Below are 16,391 nucleotides of genomic sequence, written 5' to 3' on the forward strand. Positions count from 1 at the left end.
GCCACACGCACTCCAGTACACCATGCCCTGTTCTGACAACCGCCCAGCTGTGCCACACACACTCCAGTACCCCATGCCCTGCTCTGACAACCGCCCAGCTGTGCCACACGCACTCCAGTACACCATGCCCTGTTCTGACAACCGCCCAGCTGTGCCACACACACTCCAGTACCCATGCCCTGCTCTGACAACCGCCCAGCTGTGCCACACGCACTCCGGTACACCACGCCCTGCTCTGACAACCGCCCAGCTGTGCCACACGCACTCCGGTACACCATGCCCTGTTCTGACAACCACCCAGCTGCGCCACACGCACTCTGGTACACCATGCCCTGCTCTGACAACTGCCCAGCTGTGCCACACGCACTCCAGTACACCATGCCCTGTTCTGACAACCGCTCAGCTGTGCCACACGCACTCCGGTACACCATGCCCTGTTCTGACAACCGCCCAGCTGTGCCACACGCACTCCAGTAACCCATGCCCTGCTCTGACAACCGCTCAGCTGTGCCACACGCACTCCAGTACACCATGCCCTGTTCTGACAACAGCCCAGCTGTGCCACACGCACTCCAGTACACCATGCCCTGTTCTGACAACCGCCCAGCGGCACCACACGCACTCCAGTACACCATGCCCTGCTCTGACAACCGCCCAGCTGCGCCACACGCACTCCAGTACACCATGCCCTGCTCTGACAACCACCCAGCTGTGCCACACGCACTCCAGTACACCATGCCCTGCTCTGACAACCGCCCAGCTGTGCCACACGCACTCCGGTACACCATGCCCTGCTCTGACAACCGCCCAGCTGTGCCACATGCACTCCGGTATACCATGCCCTGCTATGACAACTGCCCAGCTGTGCCACATGCACTCCAGTACACCATGCCCTGCTATGACAACCGCCCAGCTGTGCCACAGGCACTCCAGTACACCATGCCCTGTTCTGACAACCGCCCAGCTGTGCCACACGCACTCCGGTACACCATGCCCTGTTCTGACAACCGCCCAGCTGCACCACACGCACTCCGGTACACCATGCCCTGCTCTGACAACCGCCCAGCTGTGCCACACGCACTCCGGTACACCATGCCCTCCTCTGACAACCGCCCAGCTGCGCCACACGCACTCCAGTACACCATGCCCTGCTCTGACAACCGCCCAGCTGCGCCACACGCACTCCAGTACACCATGCCCTGTTCTGACAACCGCCCAGATGTGCCACACGCACTCCGGTACACCATGCCCTGTTCTGACAACCGCCCAGCTGTGCCACACGCACTCCGGTATACCATGCCCTGCTCTGACAACCGCCCAGCTGTGCCACACGCACTCCGGTACACCATGCCCTCCTCTGACAACCGCCCAGCTGTGCCACACACACTCCGGTACACCATGCCCTGCTCTGACAACCGCCCTGCTGCGCCACACGCACTCTAGTACACCATGCCCTGCTCTGACAACCGCCCAGCTGTGCCACACGCACTCCGGTACACCATGCCCTGTTCTGACAACCGCCCAGCTGCACCACACACACTCCGGTACACCACGCCCTGTTCTGACAACCGCCCAGCTGTGCCACATGCACTCCGGTACACCATGCCCTGCTCTGACAACCGCCCAGCTGTGCCACACGCACTCCAGTACACCATGCCCTGCTCTGACAACCGCCCAGCTGCACCACACGCACTCCAGTACACCATGCCCTCCTCTGACAACCGCCCAGCTGCGCCACACGCACTCCGGTACACCATGCCCTCCTCTGACAACTGCCCAGCTGTGCCACATGCACTCCGGTACACCATGCCCTGTTCTGACAACCGCCCAGCTGTGCCACACGCACTCCGGTACACCATGCCCTGCTCTGACAATTGCTCTGATATGCTGTGCCACATGCACTCCGGTACACCATGCCCTGTTCTGACAACCGCCCAGCTGTGTCACACGCACTCCGGTACACCATGCCCTCCTCTGACAACCGCCCAGCTGTGCCACACGCACTCCGGTACACCACGCCCTGCTATGACAACCGCCCAGCTGTGCCACACGCACTCCGGTACACCATGCCCTGCTCTGACAATTGCTCTGATATGATGTGCCACAGGCACTCCGGTATACCATGCCCTGCTCTGACAATTGCTCTGATATGCTGTGCCACACGCACTCCGGTACACCATGCCCTGCTCTGACAATTGCTCTGATATGCTGTGCCACACGCACTCCGGTACACCATGCCCTGCTCTGACAATTGCTCTGATATGCTGTGCCACATGCACTCCGGTATACCATGCCCTGCTCTGACAATTGCTCTGATATGCTGTGCCACATGCACTCCGGTATACCATGCCCTGCTCTGACAATTGCTCTGATATGCTGTGCCACACGCACTCCGGTACACCATGCCCTGCTCTGACAATTGCTCTGATATGCTGTGCCACATGCACTCCGGTACACCATGCCCTGCTCTGACAACCGCCCAGCTGCACCACACGCACTCCGGTACACCATGCCCTGCTCTGACAACCGCCCAGCTGTGCCACACGCACTCCAGTACACCATGCCCTGCTCTGACAATTGCCCAGCTGTGCCACATGCACTCCGGTATACCATGCCCTGCTATGACAATTGCTCTGATATGCTGTGCCACAGGCACTCCAGTACACCACGCCCTGCTCTGACAATTGCTCTGATATGCTGTGCCCTGCTGATACCCAGCTGTGTCTTGCACAGACCCCTACATACACTGATATACACAGGACTCCATCTGCAAGACCCATTATCTCTCTTCCCTCAGATCTGGTCACAGGCCCTGACGTAACATCTGTTGTGTCATTGGGACTGTGTGATACAGGAGGTGTCAGAGCAGGGCAGGGTGCATCACACAGCCCCACTGACACACTGTGCCCTGCTCTGATTGGTACCCAGCTGTATGACACACCCTCCCTCTGACAGCTGGGTGTTAGAGCTAGGCATGGGGTATTACACCCCCTCACTGACACACTGTGCCCTGTACTAGCACCCATCACACCCCTGCATTAAAAGACACGCTGGCTCGTGCTCTGACACCCGGTGTAGCCCTCCAGGCACCAAGCCCTCGCAGCAGAATCACTCTTTATCATGCACATGAGGTAGCAGGCCAACGGGAACTTGTTTCAATCGGGCGCTGCCATAACTCCGCGGCTCTCCTGGCTCAGTCCCTCCTGCAGTCAGCGCAGGCTGCACGCAGCCCAGTCCCTGCTCTGAGGCAGAAGGACGCTGCACTGACTTGGGAGCCATGGCCTGATGTGCAGCAGGCTCCGGCTCCAGCCCCAGGCAGTCTCTGCCTCTTGTGCAGCCAGCCAGCCTGTCCCCAGTGCCTCTCCCATCTGCAGCACTGCCGACCCGGCACTGGAGCTCGTTGTGCAATCACTGCATCCCGTCAGGCAGATGCACAGGCAAGTGCGATTCACCAGCCTAGAGTGAGTGGGCTGGGGCAGAGCCCAGAAACCACCCACACCCTCACCCTCAGGCTCATGAGCTGGGCAGTGACCCAGCCTGCTCCAGCAGGAGCGCCCAGCTGAGAGTGTCCCTCTGCTCGGGGGTCGCAAGGGGCCTTAATTAGCCGGGAATTTGCTCCCGGCTTTCCAGACTCAGCAGCTCTCCCAAGCCACAGCGCTGAGGGCGGCGGGGCAGGGAGTCCTGGGCCGAGTCCCCGGCTGGCTCCCAGGGACTGGGGCAGAGTCCAGGCCGGCCCTGAGGAGCCCGGAGGCGGAGAGGGTGAGCCAGGGCCCAAGGGAGCTGGTCCCACCGCCGGGGTGCAGGGCGGGGGGGCAGACACGCCCGGCCCGGAGGGTCCCATGCACGCCCCCAGCCCTCGCCCCTCCTCCGCCGGCTTAAAGTTTGGCCGGGCGCAGCTGCGGGCTGCCCGCGGCGCGGGGTTAAGCCGCGACACCCAGGTCCCTCGTGGGGAAGTTGCGGCCATTCGGTCCCGGTTCTGCCGGCCCCGCTCCCGCTCCCGGCCCCGCGGGGGCACCTGGGGGAGGAGCCGATCCCGGCCCGGGGCCCGGCAGGGGGAGCAACCGCCCCGGCCCCGATCCAGGCCCCGGCCCCGGCCCCGCCGGGCGCCTGGGGGAGGAGCCGATCCCGATCCCGCTCCCGGCCCCGATCCCGCTCCCGGCCGGCCCCGCTCACCGTTTGCTGCAGGTCGGGGATCCCGATGCGCACCACGATGGCGCTGGCGGCGGGTCCCTCCATGCGGGCCGGCGGCGGCTGCTGCGCGCAGGGGGCATAGGGCGTCTGGTCCCGGGGCCGGCCCGCGGGGTCCCCCGGCTCCTCCTCGGCCGCGCGGGGCGGGCGCGGAGGCGGCGGCGGCGGCGGCTGCTCTGGCGGCGGCGGCTCCGGAGTCTCATGTTTGCCGGCGGCGGGCGGCAGAGGCATGCTCCGTGCGGGCGGGGGGCGGCGCGGGGGCGGCGGGGCCGCGGGACCTAGAGCCCGCACAGCGCAGCGCTGGGCCGGGCAGAGAGAGGGATCAGCGCGGGGTCCCAGCCCCCCCATTGCCGCGGGGTCCCAGCCCCCCATTCCCCCCGGGGTCCCAGCCCCCCCATTGCCGCGGTGTCCCAGGCCCCCATTGCCCCCGGGATCCCAGCCCCCCATTCCCCCCGGGGTCCCAGCCCCCCATTGCCGCGGGGGTCCCCCTGCACTGCCGCGGGGTCCCAGCCCCCTGCAGTGTCCCTGGGATTCCCCCACACTGCCCTGCAATCCTAGTACCACCATTGCCCCTGGCTCTGGGATTCCAGCCCCCCAAGATCCTCTGTGTCCCCAGGATCCAGCCCACCTTGCCCTCAGATCCCAGCCCCCAAACTGCTCCAGGGATTCCCCCACACACAGTGCCTCCCCCCGGGATCCCAGCCCCCAAACTGCTCCAGGGATTCCCCACACACTGGCCCCCGGTACCCCAGCCCCCATTGCCTGCCAGGGATTCCCCTGCACTGTCCCCCTGGGATCTCTGCCACACTGTCCCCCAGAATCCCAGCCCTAGTGTCTGGGGATTCCCACTCTGCCCCCTCTGGATCCTGGCCATCCTCCACACTGTCTCCCAGGAATCCCAACTCCCCCCAGCAGTGCACCCCTCAGGATCCCAGCTCCCTGACATTGTCCCCCCATCCCAGCTCCTTACTGGCACAGTCCCCTAGCACAGCCTCCCTGGATCCAAGCGTCCTCCCAACACAGCCCTCCCTTCAGGAATCCAAGCCTCCCCCCCAGCCCCCGTGATCCCTGCTCTTCCGAGCACTACACCCAGGGATCCCAGCCTCCCCAGCAGTGCCACTCTGGGGAATCTCAGCTCTTCCAGCACTGCACCCCCAGGCACTCCAGCCCCCCTTGTATTAGTCCTTCCTCCTCTTCCCTCCCCCTGCAGATCCCAGCTTCTGCAGCACTGCACCCCAGGGGGATCCCAGGCACCCTGACACTGCACCCCTAGGGAAATTAGGGGCTGCCCCCAAGCTCTGGGATCAGCCCCTGTCCCCCAGTTCCCTTGGACTCCATCTGCAAGACCCATTATCTCTCTTCCCTCAGATCTGGTCACAGGTTCACAGGTCTGGTCAGCCTAGGTCAACCAAGACCCCCCAGCCCGGCCTCTGGCCACCAACTGGGCATGGGAATGGGCAGCAATAGATTAGCTTGTTTTTTCCTGATCCCTAGTAATCTGGCTGGCCCCTAGCCAGTGGCAGGGAGGGTTACAGTTCTCTCTAAACTCTGGTCTGTTTTCATGTGTACTGCAGGTTGGAATGCTCTCATTACCTGAATCAGGATTTAAGCCTTGGGTGAGGCCTGAGAAATTGTTGGCCTCACCCCTGTCCTGCAGCAGTGAGTTCCACAGGCTGCCCATGCAATGTGTGAAAAAGGGTTCCCTGTACCAGTTTTCAAGTTGCCCCTTTCGCTGATGGGGTTCAGTGAGTCCAGGCCTGAGCTGTTGTGGGGTGATTGGGCCCCACATCTTCCTGCCCCAAGAGTCAGTGAAGCACTGGTACTCCTCATAGCCCTGCTCACTCAGCAACCCAGAAAGATAGCCAGTGCCAGGCCTGTTGACCTCTCCAGCCCCCGATTGTTCCTGCTGCCCCTCTGCGAACCCCTCTGTCAGGTGACTGGATTTTTATATTGAGTCTGGAAACCATTTTAATGCCCAGGGTGGCTATGGACCCCAAATATCGTGCTGTTGGACCGTGTGAGGTGTCGAATGAAAGCTGATAATGCCCTAAATCTGTGTATTCTGCTTGTGTGTCTGTATCATTATCATGTGTGTATGTAAAGTTACAGATGTTTAGCTCTGCAGATGTGTGAGAAATGTGTCAGTGCTGAGGTTCACAATGGGAGATGGGACTTCACCCCAGCCAAGACAATAGACTGAGCAAAGGCCCAGATGGCCAACACCCATTTCATGATGTGGGGCTTTCCTACTGGGACTGCAACAAATAGAAGCACAGCACAGTGACCCACCTGGTCAGGTGGTAAGCCAAGAACTTTGGCAAAAGAATAGAATTTTGCCTCCACGTATGAAAAACTGTAAGATGGGCCCTGACAGGGACTTTATTTGTTCTTTGGTCCTCATGAGTTAAGCCTGTCTGGACTGGGGGCCCATCCCTCAGAGGGATGATGTGGACTTAGCAGTGTCCATCGTGGATCTATTGTCTTGTGGTTGCCAAGGGTCCATGTCCCAGCATGTGGACCCCAGTGGGCCAGATCTACAATGCTCCAATGACTGAATATATGTAAAGCTGAAATGAACTTTCAGAGACTTTTAAGAATCAGCAAATAACATTGCTGGCTGCACCAGTAGTTATGACAGATGCATGTAAAGTATTGCTCTAACCGTCCTTCTCGCCAACCCTGCTCTTTCTTTTGTATTAATAAATCTTTAGGTGTTTAGTTCTAAAGAATTGATGAGTGCGTTGTTTGGGTAAGATCCAAGTCTATATTGACCGGGGTCTGGGCCTGGGCCCTTTGGTGTCTGGAGGAATCTATGTGGTGTTGGGTTAAACAGGCTTAAGAGCCTCTCACCTGAATTTGGGGGTTGCTGGTCTGAGCTGGTACAGCAGCTGGGAAGTCTGTGGGGTTGCTTGTGTGGCTTCTGGCTGGCCAGTGGCGCTGGCAGAGGTGCTGTGTTGGCTGGTTGGATTTGCCTTAGTGAGAAGGAAATTCCAGCCTGGGGCTGTGAGTGGCCCGGATTTTAAACAAAGATCCCCTGGATTCATTTCTCTAGCTGTGCCCGGAAACTCTGTCCTGTCACACCCTCTACTTCCTAACACCCTGAATGGAAATGGAAGGAGTTGGCCACACACTGCCAGGGAAAGAAGCCTGTCCCTTTCATCCCTCTACCTCCTGCAGCTGCAGAAAAATCTCCTGAGGGACTGGACTGGGGATTTCCCCACATCCACACCAGCCCCTGACTGTGTCCATGCCCACGGTGAAGTGACACTTCCGCAGGCCTCAGTGGAGACTCACAAGGTCACTCCGTTACTCTGATATCATGCAGTTTCCAACCAGGGCAACAACGGGGGCAACGCCCAGCACAACCATGGCCCAGCCGAGGAGAGGCTGCCTCGCTCCTCCCATTCTGGAGCCAGTCATCCACTCCACCTCACTGGGCTGGGAGCAGAACCATGTCTCTGGGGCACAGGAGACCTGGCAGGGCTGGGAGCTAATGCTGGGGCCACAGCTGAGGGCAGGCGAAGGGCTGGGAGTGGAGCACCAACCAGGGCAGGAACCAGAGTTCCCTGTAAGCTGAGCAGTTAGGCAGCCACCCGGGAGAGGTTAAGGTACCGCCCAGATGATCAGCAGCCTTCCCACAGCTGCTCACAGCCAGCAGCATCTGCTTCTATGGGTGGTGCACATGGGAACACGCCTCGGTGCATATACAGATCTTATTCCACCCATGGATGGAAAAAATCACAGGGAACCTTGCCAGGAACCCACATAAAATATGGGCTGCAACAACCCCCAGTTCCCATGCCTATGTCCTGCTCCTGCCCCCATGTGGAGCACCATAAATCTTAAGGATGGCCCATGGGAAAGCCCAGGGGATCCCATTCAAAATCTGTCCTGTGCATTGCTCAGCACCCAGCCCAAGCACCCTGCACTGCTCCCATGGTCTGTAACCAATGTTCCTTCTAATCTTTTCTGTCCCTGTGTCTGGGATGCAGAGGTGTCGGTACTGGAGTCAAGCTGGAGGGGCAGGGGCCTCTTGAACAAAGCAGAGTGAGGAAATGGGGAGGAAGGCCTGCAGGTAGGAATGCCAGGGAGAAGATATGACTGGGAGCAGGCGAGAGGGTGAATGAAATGGCCTGTGACTCACACAGGGCAGAGACCCAAGCGCCTGCATGAGGACTCCCTGCAGCACAAAGACAAAGGAGAAGTTTGGTCAGAGAGGGAGCAGGGAGGAGCAGACAAAGCCAGCTGCAGAACAAAGGGCCAGGAAAGGAACACAGGGAAGTCAGCGCATGAAAGGCAGCAGCGCTGTGCTGGATGCAGCACAGGTGAACCTGGCCCTGTGCAGAGGGACGACGCAGGCCTTCACCACCCCAGGGCCTGAGTGGGAGCAAAGCGCAGCTGGGCTTTGTGCGCAGGAGAACTCTCACCCTAAGGGACACAGCTTACAACCTGAGGGCCACAGAGCAGGAGGGGACATGGTGACAGCAACAAACAGGAGAGCCGTGGGACCCTGTCATTGCCAGCAGAACATGCCCACCTCAGCCAGAAACTGGGGCAGGCCTGTTTGTAGCACTCAGCTCCTCCCGCTGAGGCAAGTGCCCAGCACCCCAGAAAACCTGTACCGGGGTCTCCTGAGCTGCGTCTACACGTGCACGCTACTTCGAAATAGCGGCAGTAACTTCGAAATAGCGCCCGTCACGTCTACACGTGTTGGGCGCTATTTCGAAGTTGAAATCGACGTTAGGCGGCGAGACGTCAAAGTCGCTAACCCCATGAGGGGATGGGAATAGCGCCCTACTTCGACGTTCAACATCGAAGTAGGGACGTGTAGACGATCCGCGTCCCGCAACATCGAAATAGAGGGGTCCTCCATGGCGGCCATCAGCTGGGGGGTTGAGAGATACTCTCTCTCCAGCCCTTGCGGGGCTCTGTGGTCACCGTGGGCAGCAGCCCTTAGCCCAGGGCTTCTGGCTGCTGCTGCTGCAGCTGGGGGTCCGTGCTGCATATACAGGGTCTGCAACTAGTTGTTGGCTCTGTGTATCTTGCACTGTTTAATGAAAGTGTGTCTGGGAGGGGCCCTTTAAGGGAGCGACTTGCTGTTGAGTCCGCCCCGTGACCCTGTCTGCAGCTGTGCCTGGCTCCCTTATTTTGATGTGTGCTACTTTGGCGTGTAGACGTTCCCTCGCTGTGCCTATTTCGATGTTGGGCTGAGCAACGTCGAAGTTGAACATCGACGTTGCCGGCCCTGGAGGACGTGTAGACGTTATTCATCGAAATAGCCTATTTCGATGTCGCAACATCGAAATAAGCTATTTCGAAGTTGGGTGCATGTGTAGACGTAGCCCTGGTGAGCACCCAAGACACTGAGGTGCCCAAACTGCTGCCCCTTTCTTCTGGAGTCTGTGGAAGAGTAGCCTGAGGACAGAATGACAGCTGCCTAAGGAGCCCTTGCCTTGGGCTCTAGCATGTGGGCAGGGGACTGAGCCAGGAGTGACTCCACCAGATTACAGGGAGAGCTGATGGATAAAAGTAGCAGCAAAGGTTCAGAGCACAATTCTCCTGGCTCTGCAGCCAGCCCTGCCAGCAAGTCAGCTCCAAAGGGATCCTGCCCCCTCAGCAATCCATCCTTGGCAGGACCCTGGCCTCCTGTTATACAGCCCCATGGCATCCTGGCCCCCTGCAGTGCACCCCAGAGGAGCTGGGATCCCATTTGAAAGTTCTCCCTGATGCTCACGGTGTCTCTGCTCCCCAGCTAGGCAGCCAGGCCTCACAGGGCAATGACAGACACCCTTCTGGGAGACTCTAGGGGAGACAGGGCTGAAAACAGTCCCATGGAGCTGGGATGACATGCCTGGAAAGGGCCATAGGGCTGGCTCTGGGCCCAGCCTGACTTTTTTTATTAATGATCTGAGGAAAGGGAGTGAAGAGCACATTAATGAAATCTGCTGTTGATATTAAATTGGGAGGAGCTGTAACTAGCAAAGAGAGTAGAGAATTAATATAAAAGGCCCTAAAGAGCTTGGAAACAAGGGCAGGAAAGAACATCCTGAAATCCAGCTTGGGAAAAAGAAGCCAATAGCTAAGGGGGAAAATAATCAGAGAGACAAATCACACCTAGGATGTATGCTGGGTGCACGCATATCCTGCGGGAGGGAAATTGCAGAGCAGCCCAGGCTGAAAGAGACCCGGTTCTTTGGGCTGGGAATCACTCGTCTCGACAGAACACACAGCACCTGCTCTGGGCATGGGACTGCCTGGACTGGACTTAGACACTGAAGGGAGATCACAGAATCCTAGGGCTCGAAGCAGGACCAACCCCAGCTAGATCATTTCAGCCAGGTCTTTGTCAAACTGGGACTTAAAAACCTCTAGGGCCGCAGATTCTGCCACCTCTCTCGGTAACGCACTCCTGTGCTTCACCACCCTCCTCGTACAACAGTTTTTCCCTAACTGCCCACAGACCCAGGGTGCTGGTGATTGGACCTGTGACCATGGGGCTAAAGCTCTCTGTTCTGCCACACGAGCTAAAAGCCACTTGGCTCTCAGCCAAGGCTGTAGAGTAGAGGCTTCAGTCACACTAGCACGTGGGCTCAGTACTTCTGGGGACTACATGCTTCCTTGGGCTGAGGAAGCACATCCCAAGCTTCTGAAAACTTCCAGCAGTTCATCCCAGACAAGCCCCTACTTGCAATCCCAACAGACCTGGGTTGCTGGCACCAGGGATTGACCCTGCAATGATTGGGAGCAAAAGCTGTCTACTCTGCCACTTGAGCTAAGGCCAGCTGCTGCTTATCTGAGACCTTTACTTCATGTTCTGCCATCCATCACTACTGAGACCAGTCTCTCTCCATCCTCTGTAGAGCCCCCCCTCCAGGAAGTTGAAGGCTTCTATCAAATCTCCCCTCAGTCTTCTATTCTGCAAACTAACACCCCATCTCTACTTACGCTACATTGATGACATCTTCATCATCTGGACCCATGGGAAGGAGACTCTGGAGGAATTCCACTGGGACTTCAACAACTTTCACCCCAACATCAACCTCAGCCTGGAACAGTCCACACAGGAGATCCACTTCCTGGACACCACAGTGCTAATACACGATGGCCACATCAATACCACCCTGTACCGTAAACCCACTGACCGCTACGCCTACCTTCATGCCTCCAGCTTCCACCCCAGACACACCACACGATCCATTGTCTACAGCCAAGCACTAAGATATAACCGCATTTGCTCCAACCCCTCCAACAGAAACAAACGCCTACAGGATCTCTACCAAGCATTCTTGAAACTGCAATATCCACCTGAGGAAGTGAAAAAAACAGATCAACAGAGCCAGACGTGTGCCACAAAGCCTCTTACTACAGGACAAGCCCAAGAGAGAAACCAACAGAACACCACTAGCCATCACCTACAGTCCTCAGCTAAAACCTCTACAGCGCATCATCAGGGATTTACAACCCATCCTGGACAATGATCCCCCACTTTCACAGGCCTTGGGAGGCAGACCAGTCCTTGCCCACAGACAACCTGCCAACCTGAAGCAAATCCTAACCAGCAACTATACACCGCAGCACAGTCACTCTAACTCAGGGACCCATCCATGCATAAAGCTTGTTGCCAGCTCTGCCCACATATCTACAGCAGCAACACCATTACAGAACCTAACCAGATCAGCCACACCATCGTGGGTTCATTCAGCTGCACATCTACCAATATAATTTATGCCATCATGTGCCAGCAATGCCCCTCTGCTATATACACCGGACAAACTGGACAGTCTCTAGGTAAAAGAATAAACGCACACAAATCAGACATCAGAAATGGCAATATACAAAAACCCGTAGGAGAGCACTTCAATCTCCCAGGCCACACAGTAGCAGACTTAAAAGTAGCTATCCTACAGCAAAGAAATTTCAGGACCAGACTCCAAAGAGAAATTTCTGAGCTACAATTCATCTGCAAATTTGACACCCTCAGCTCAGGCTTAAACAAAGATTGCGAATGGCTGGCTAAATACAGAAGCAGCTTCCCCTCCCTTGGTGTTCACACCTCCAGATCAACTGCTGGTAGTAAGCCTCACCCTTGCTGACTGAGCTAACCTTGTTATCCCCACCCTTGCTCTGGCTTATTTATACCTGGCCCTGCAGATTTCCAAGACCAGCATCTGATGAAGTGAGTCTGTGCTCACGAAAGCTCATGCTCAAAACTTTTCTGTTAGTCTATAAGGTGCCACAGGACCCTTCGTTGCTGCTTCTGCAAACTAAATAAGCCCAAGTCCCTCAGTGATATACCTGATCCTTGGGCTGCAGAGAGAAGATGGGCTAGACTGCACCAGAGCACTCAGCGCTCTCCTAGCCACTTCCACGGGGCTGTGTGATGGAATCATGGCCCAGTCCAAGAAGGTGGGAGCAAACCCTCAGTGACTTGGTGACTACTCCATGAAAGAACCACCTCAGCATCTTCTGCCCCACACCTCTTCCCCTGGGCTGGGACCTCCCTGTTAGGCCCTGCCCATGCACTTTTCTGTGAGCATGTACAGGAGCAAATGGTGCTCTCTGTTTGCAACATCCAGCCACACCGCTAACATGCTGTTCCTCACGACCCTTTATGAGGTTGTTGGGCCACAGCGGTGGTAAAACTGGCCCCCATATTCTGTGGCGCCTGTGCCCTCTGACGTTTCCCAGCTGTTCACCCCTCTGAATCAGTGGGGAGGGATAGCTCACTGCAGGGGTCTGTAACTAACATAATAGCAAGAAGAGACAATTTTTTTTTTCAAGTTCAGTTACAAAATCAAAATGTCAAGAGCTGCAATGCGCGTGCATACGAGACAGTCCTTAACAAATAACATCAAACCGCACGTTTTAACACTCCATTTTAAGAACAATGCAGACACAGTAATTTGTAATGTGATCCATGTAAATATTTAACCCTTTTCTGAGTCCTAATAGACTCCACGATCAGTCCTATCTAGGGGCAATGACTAGCAGAAAGTAATTGGCGATCCAAAGCAGATCAATTTAGAAGCACAAAGCATAGCAGAGGTCAGCAAACTTTTTTATGTTGGGCCCCACCTTGTGTCCCTGCACTGAGCAGGGCCCCTTCCTCAGCTTGTCCAATGCCCCGGAAGTGAGCAGGCTGTCGGCTGGAGGGGCTGAGCTCCCAGCCTGAATCTGTCCCCACAGATCTCATTTCCCTAAACAAAAAGGGATGGGGGGACACCCTCCTACTATCTCCTAGCTCAGCTCCACACTGCACACGCTGTTCCTGACTTTGGTTCCTGCCAGCAAGGGGAGCAGCTGTAACTTGAGCCGAGGCAAACACAACGCAGGAAAAGCTGGGGGCTGCAGAAAGAGTTTGCCACAGCTGAGCAAACTCCGGACATTTTCAGGCTTTTTGAAAACCTGGCCGGACAGAGAGTTAAGCAGATGTACGCTGACCCTAAATCCAGTGCTCAGAGCCACAAGTGACTCTTCAAAGAGCCACCTGTGGCTCTAGAGCTACATGTTGCCCACCCGTGGCTCAGTGGTTAGCAGGCTGGCCTTATAAACCGAGTATTGTGAGTGCAGTCCTGGAGGGTGGGGGCTGGTCTAGGACAGGGTAGGTTTTCCAAAAATAAATCTGCTAGGGAGGGTGATGAGTCCTGTTGAGAGTGTAGGGGACTGGACGTAACGACCTCTTGAGGTTCCTTCCAGTTCTGTGATACGATAATAGTCATAATCAAGTTTGTGGGAAAATGTGGGAGCCTGTGTCAAATTCATTATTGCTGACGTTCAGAGACCTAACACCAAGTGGCCCCTTCCCTGTCAGTGTGTCTGACAAGGCAGTGACATCTGAGCAGATTTGTTCTATCTGAGCCAGCTGCTCACTGCACATGGCTATGTTTGCCTCTCAGCACTTACAGATTTTATTCCTTTTCATATCTGTTGCATTATTTCACAACAGAGGCAGGAGAGACATGAGTTTGGGGGTTGGACTTGATGACCTCCTGAGGTCCCTTTCAGCCCTAGGATTCTATGATTCTATGATTTACCAGATGATAATTATCAGGATCACTTTTTCTTTTTTGGAATCCTTGGGTATCTCATTAGCTCTCCACAATGTTTAAAATGCAACTATCGAGGCTCAGTAAACATATTCACCACCTCCCAAAAGACTCTTTAATCCAGACCTACTGCTTTGTATACATTCCCTTTCTCTCATTAAAATCTGCTAGTAAAGGAGAGGGAAGCAAATGTAACTATCTTTAAAAAAAAAGTGATGTGCTGACCCTGGGCATTGCAAACCAGAGAGTCTTACTTCAATGCCAGAAAAACAGGCTCAAAAATAGAGACTTTTGAACCATTGTGATGAAGGTGATATTCTGGGAGTTCACCAGAATGACTTCTTCAAAGGAAACTCACACCTCACTAATCTGTTACAATTCTTTGAGGGTGTCTGCAGACGAGTGATTAAGAGAGACCTTCTGCATTACAGCACTGGAGTGGTCTGGAGGCTTCAGGCTGGGAAATTCTAGAGAGGGAGAAAGGATTTCCCTTTATGGGGGGTGGTAATAATTTTTAACTATGACCTATGGACCTCCAGGGAGAAACCAAGACAGACACACACCTGGAAGCCAAGGAGAGTAAGGCCCTCTTGCCACAAGGAGCCAGCTGAGTTAACAGAAAGGGTAGCACAATGGTGACTAGAGTTCAGTATTGGCAATGCAAGACAATGCCCATTGGAATGAATAATTCAAACAGCTCACATCCAGCTGGGTTCTGATGAGCCACAGAGCAAAGAGATCTGCGTGACACCGGGGGCAGCTCAGTGACACATTGCTCAAGGTGCAGCACAACAACCTCAGCCACAGATAACATAGGAGACTGCCTAAGGAAAGGGAGAGGAAGTGCTGAAGGTTTAGTTGAGAAAGAACCTTGGTGAGGAACCCAGAGGAGTTTTAAAATCTGACTGGGCTGGAGAAGGCTGCTTGGCTGCCCTCCCTCCCACCTCACAAGTGGGATAGTGAATGAAATGAAGAGGCAGCTTGTTTGAAACTGGTACACATATTTCTCACACCGTGCATAGCCAGACTGAGGACCTCCCTGCCACGAAGGCTGAGGGATTTGGGCTTGTTTAGTTTGCAGAAGACAAGACTTAGAGGTGATTTAATAGCAGCCTTCAACTTCCTGAAGGGGAGCTCTAAAGAGGGAGGTGAGAAACTGTTCTCAGTGGTGTCAGATGGCAGAACAAGGAGTAATGGTCAGAAGTTGAAGAGGGAAAGTTGTAGGTTAGATATTAGGAAAAACTTCTTCACCAGGTGGGTGGTGAAGCATTGGAATGCGTTGCCTAGAGAGGCGGTGGATTCTCCATCCCTTGAGGTTTTTAAGTCCCAGCTGGACAAGGTCCTGGCTGGGGTGACTTAGTAGGGGTTGATCCTGCTTGAAGCAGGGGGCTGGACTAGATGACCTCCTGAGGTCCCTTCCAGCCCTAAGATTCTGTGATTCTGTGAAGTCTCACCAAGGCCCAGGTACTGGCAGGATTCCAGAATGGATCAGCCACTTATGGGGAATGGCTCCTCCGCCATCATATTAAATAAACTCTAAAAAGTGAAACCTGCTTCTAGCTGCTGGGCTGGGAGTGAGTCACCCTGGATGGTTATTCCAGACTTGCCCATTAAGAGGAGGTTTGCTCCTTCCCCTGAAGCTGCTGGTGTAGGGCCTTGTGAGCTTGGAGAAGGGACAAGATGGGCCCTGGGCTGCTGGGCTGGCCATTACAGAAGAAGATAAGAACAGCCATATGTGGTCAGACTAAAGTCCAATGTCCTGTCTTCCAACAGTGGCCGAAGCCAGGTGTGCTAGAGGAAAAGAACAGAGCTGGTAACCCTCGAGTGATTCCTCCTGTTACCCATTTCCAGCACCTGACAAACAGAGGCAAGGGACACCATTCCTGCCCATCCTGGATAATAACCATTGAGGGACCTATCCTCCAGGAGTTTATCTAGCTCTCCTTTGAACTCTGTTATATCTTGGCCTGCACAACATCCTCTGGCAGGGAGTTCCACCGGTTGACTGTGCCTTGTGTGAAGAAGCAGTTCCTTTTGTTTATTTTAAATCTGCTGCCTATTAATTTCATTTGTTGACTCCCTAGTTCTTGTGTTATCATCAGTGCAGGAATGATTTTACAGACCTCTATCATATCCCACCTTAGGCATCTCTTCTCC

At 55.5% G+C, this 16,391-nt stretch overlaps 1 protein-coding gene across 6 annotated transcripts in view; it reads right to left on the reverse strand.

Moving 5' to 3' along the window:
* Nucleotides 1–16,391, reverse strand: part of SHANK3 (SH3 and multiple ankyrin repeat domains 3) — an 857,838-nt gene that overhangs the window by 746,572 nt on the left and 94,875 nt on the right. For all 6 annotated transcript variants that reach the window (XR_012642513.1, XR_012642514.1, XM_074976815.1 and 3 more), the window contains exon 3: nucleotides 4,174–4,488. Coding sequence is in view for 4 of the 6 variants with exons in the window: in XM_074976815.1 (XP_074832916.1) it covers nucleotides 4,174–4,419 (246 nt within the window). In the remaining 2 variants the exon portion in view is untranslated. The remainder of the gene's footprint in view (nucleotides 1–4,173; nucleotides 4,489–16,391) is intronic.

Source organism: Carettochelys insculpta, chromosome 1 (assembly GCF_033958435.1).
Source record: "Carettochelys insculpta isolate YL-2023 chromosome 1, ASM3395843v1, whole genome shotgun sequence".
NCBI classification, from domain to species: Eukaryota; Metazoa; Chordata; order Testudines; family Carettochelyidae; genus Carettochelys; species Carettochelys insculpta.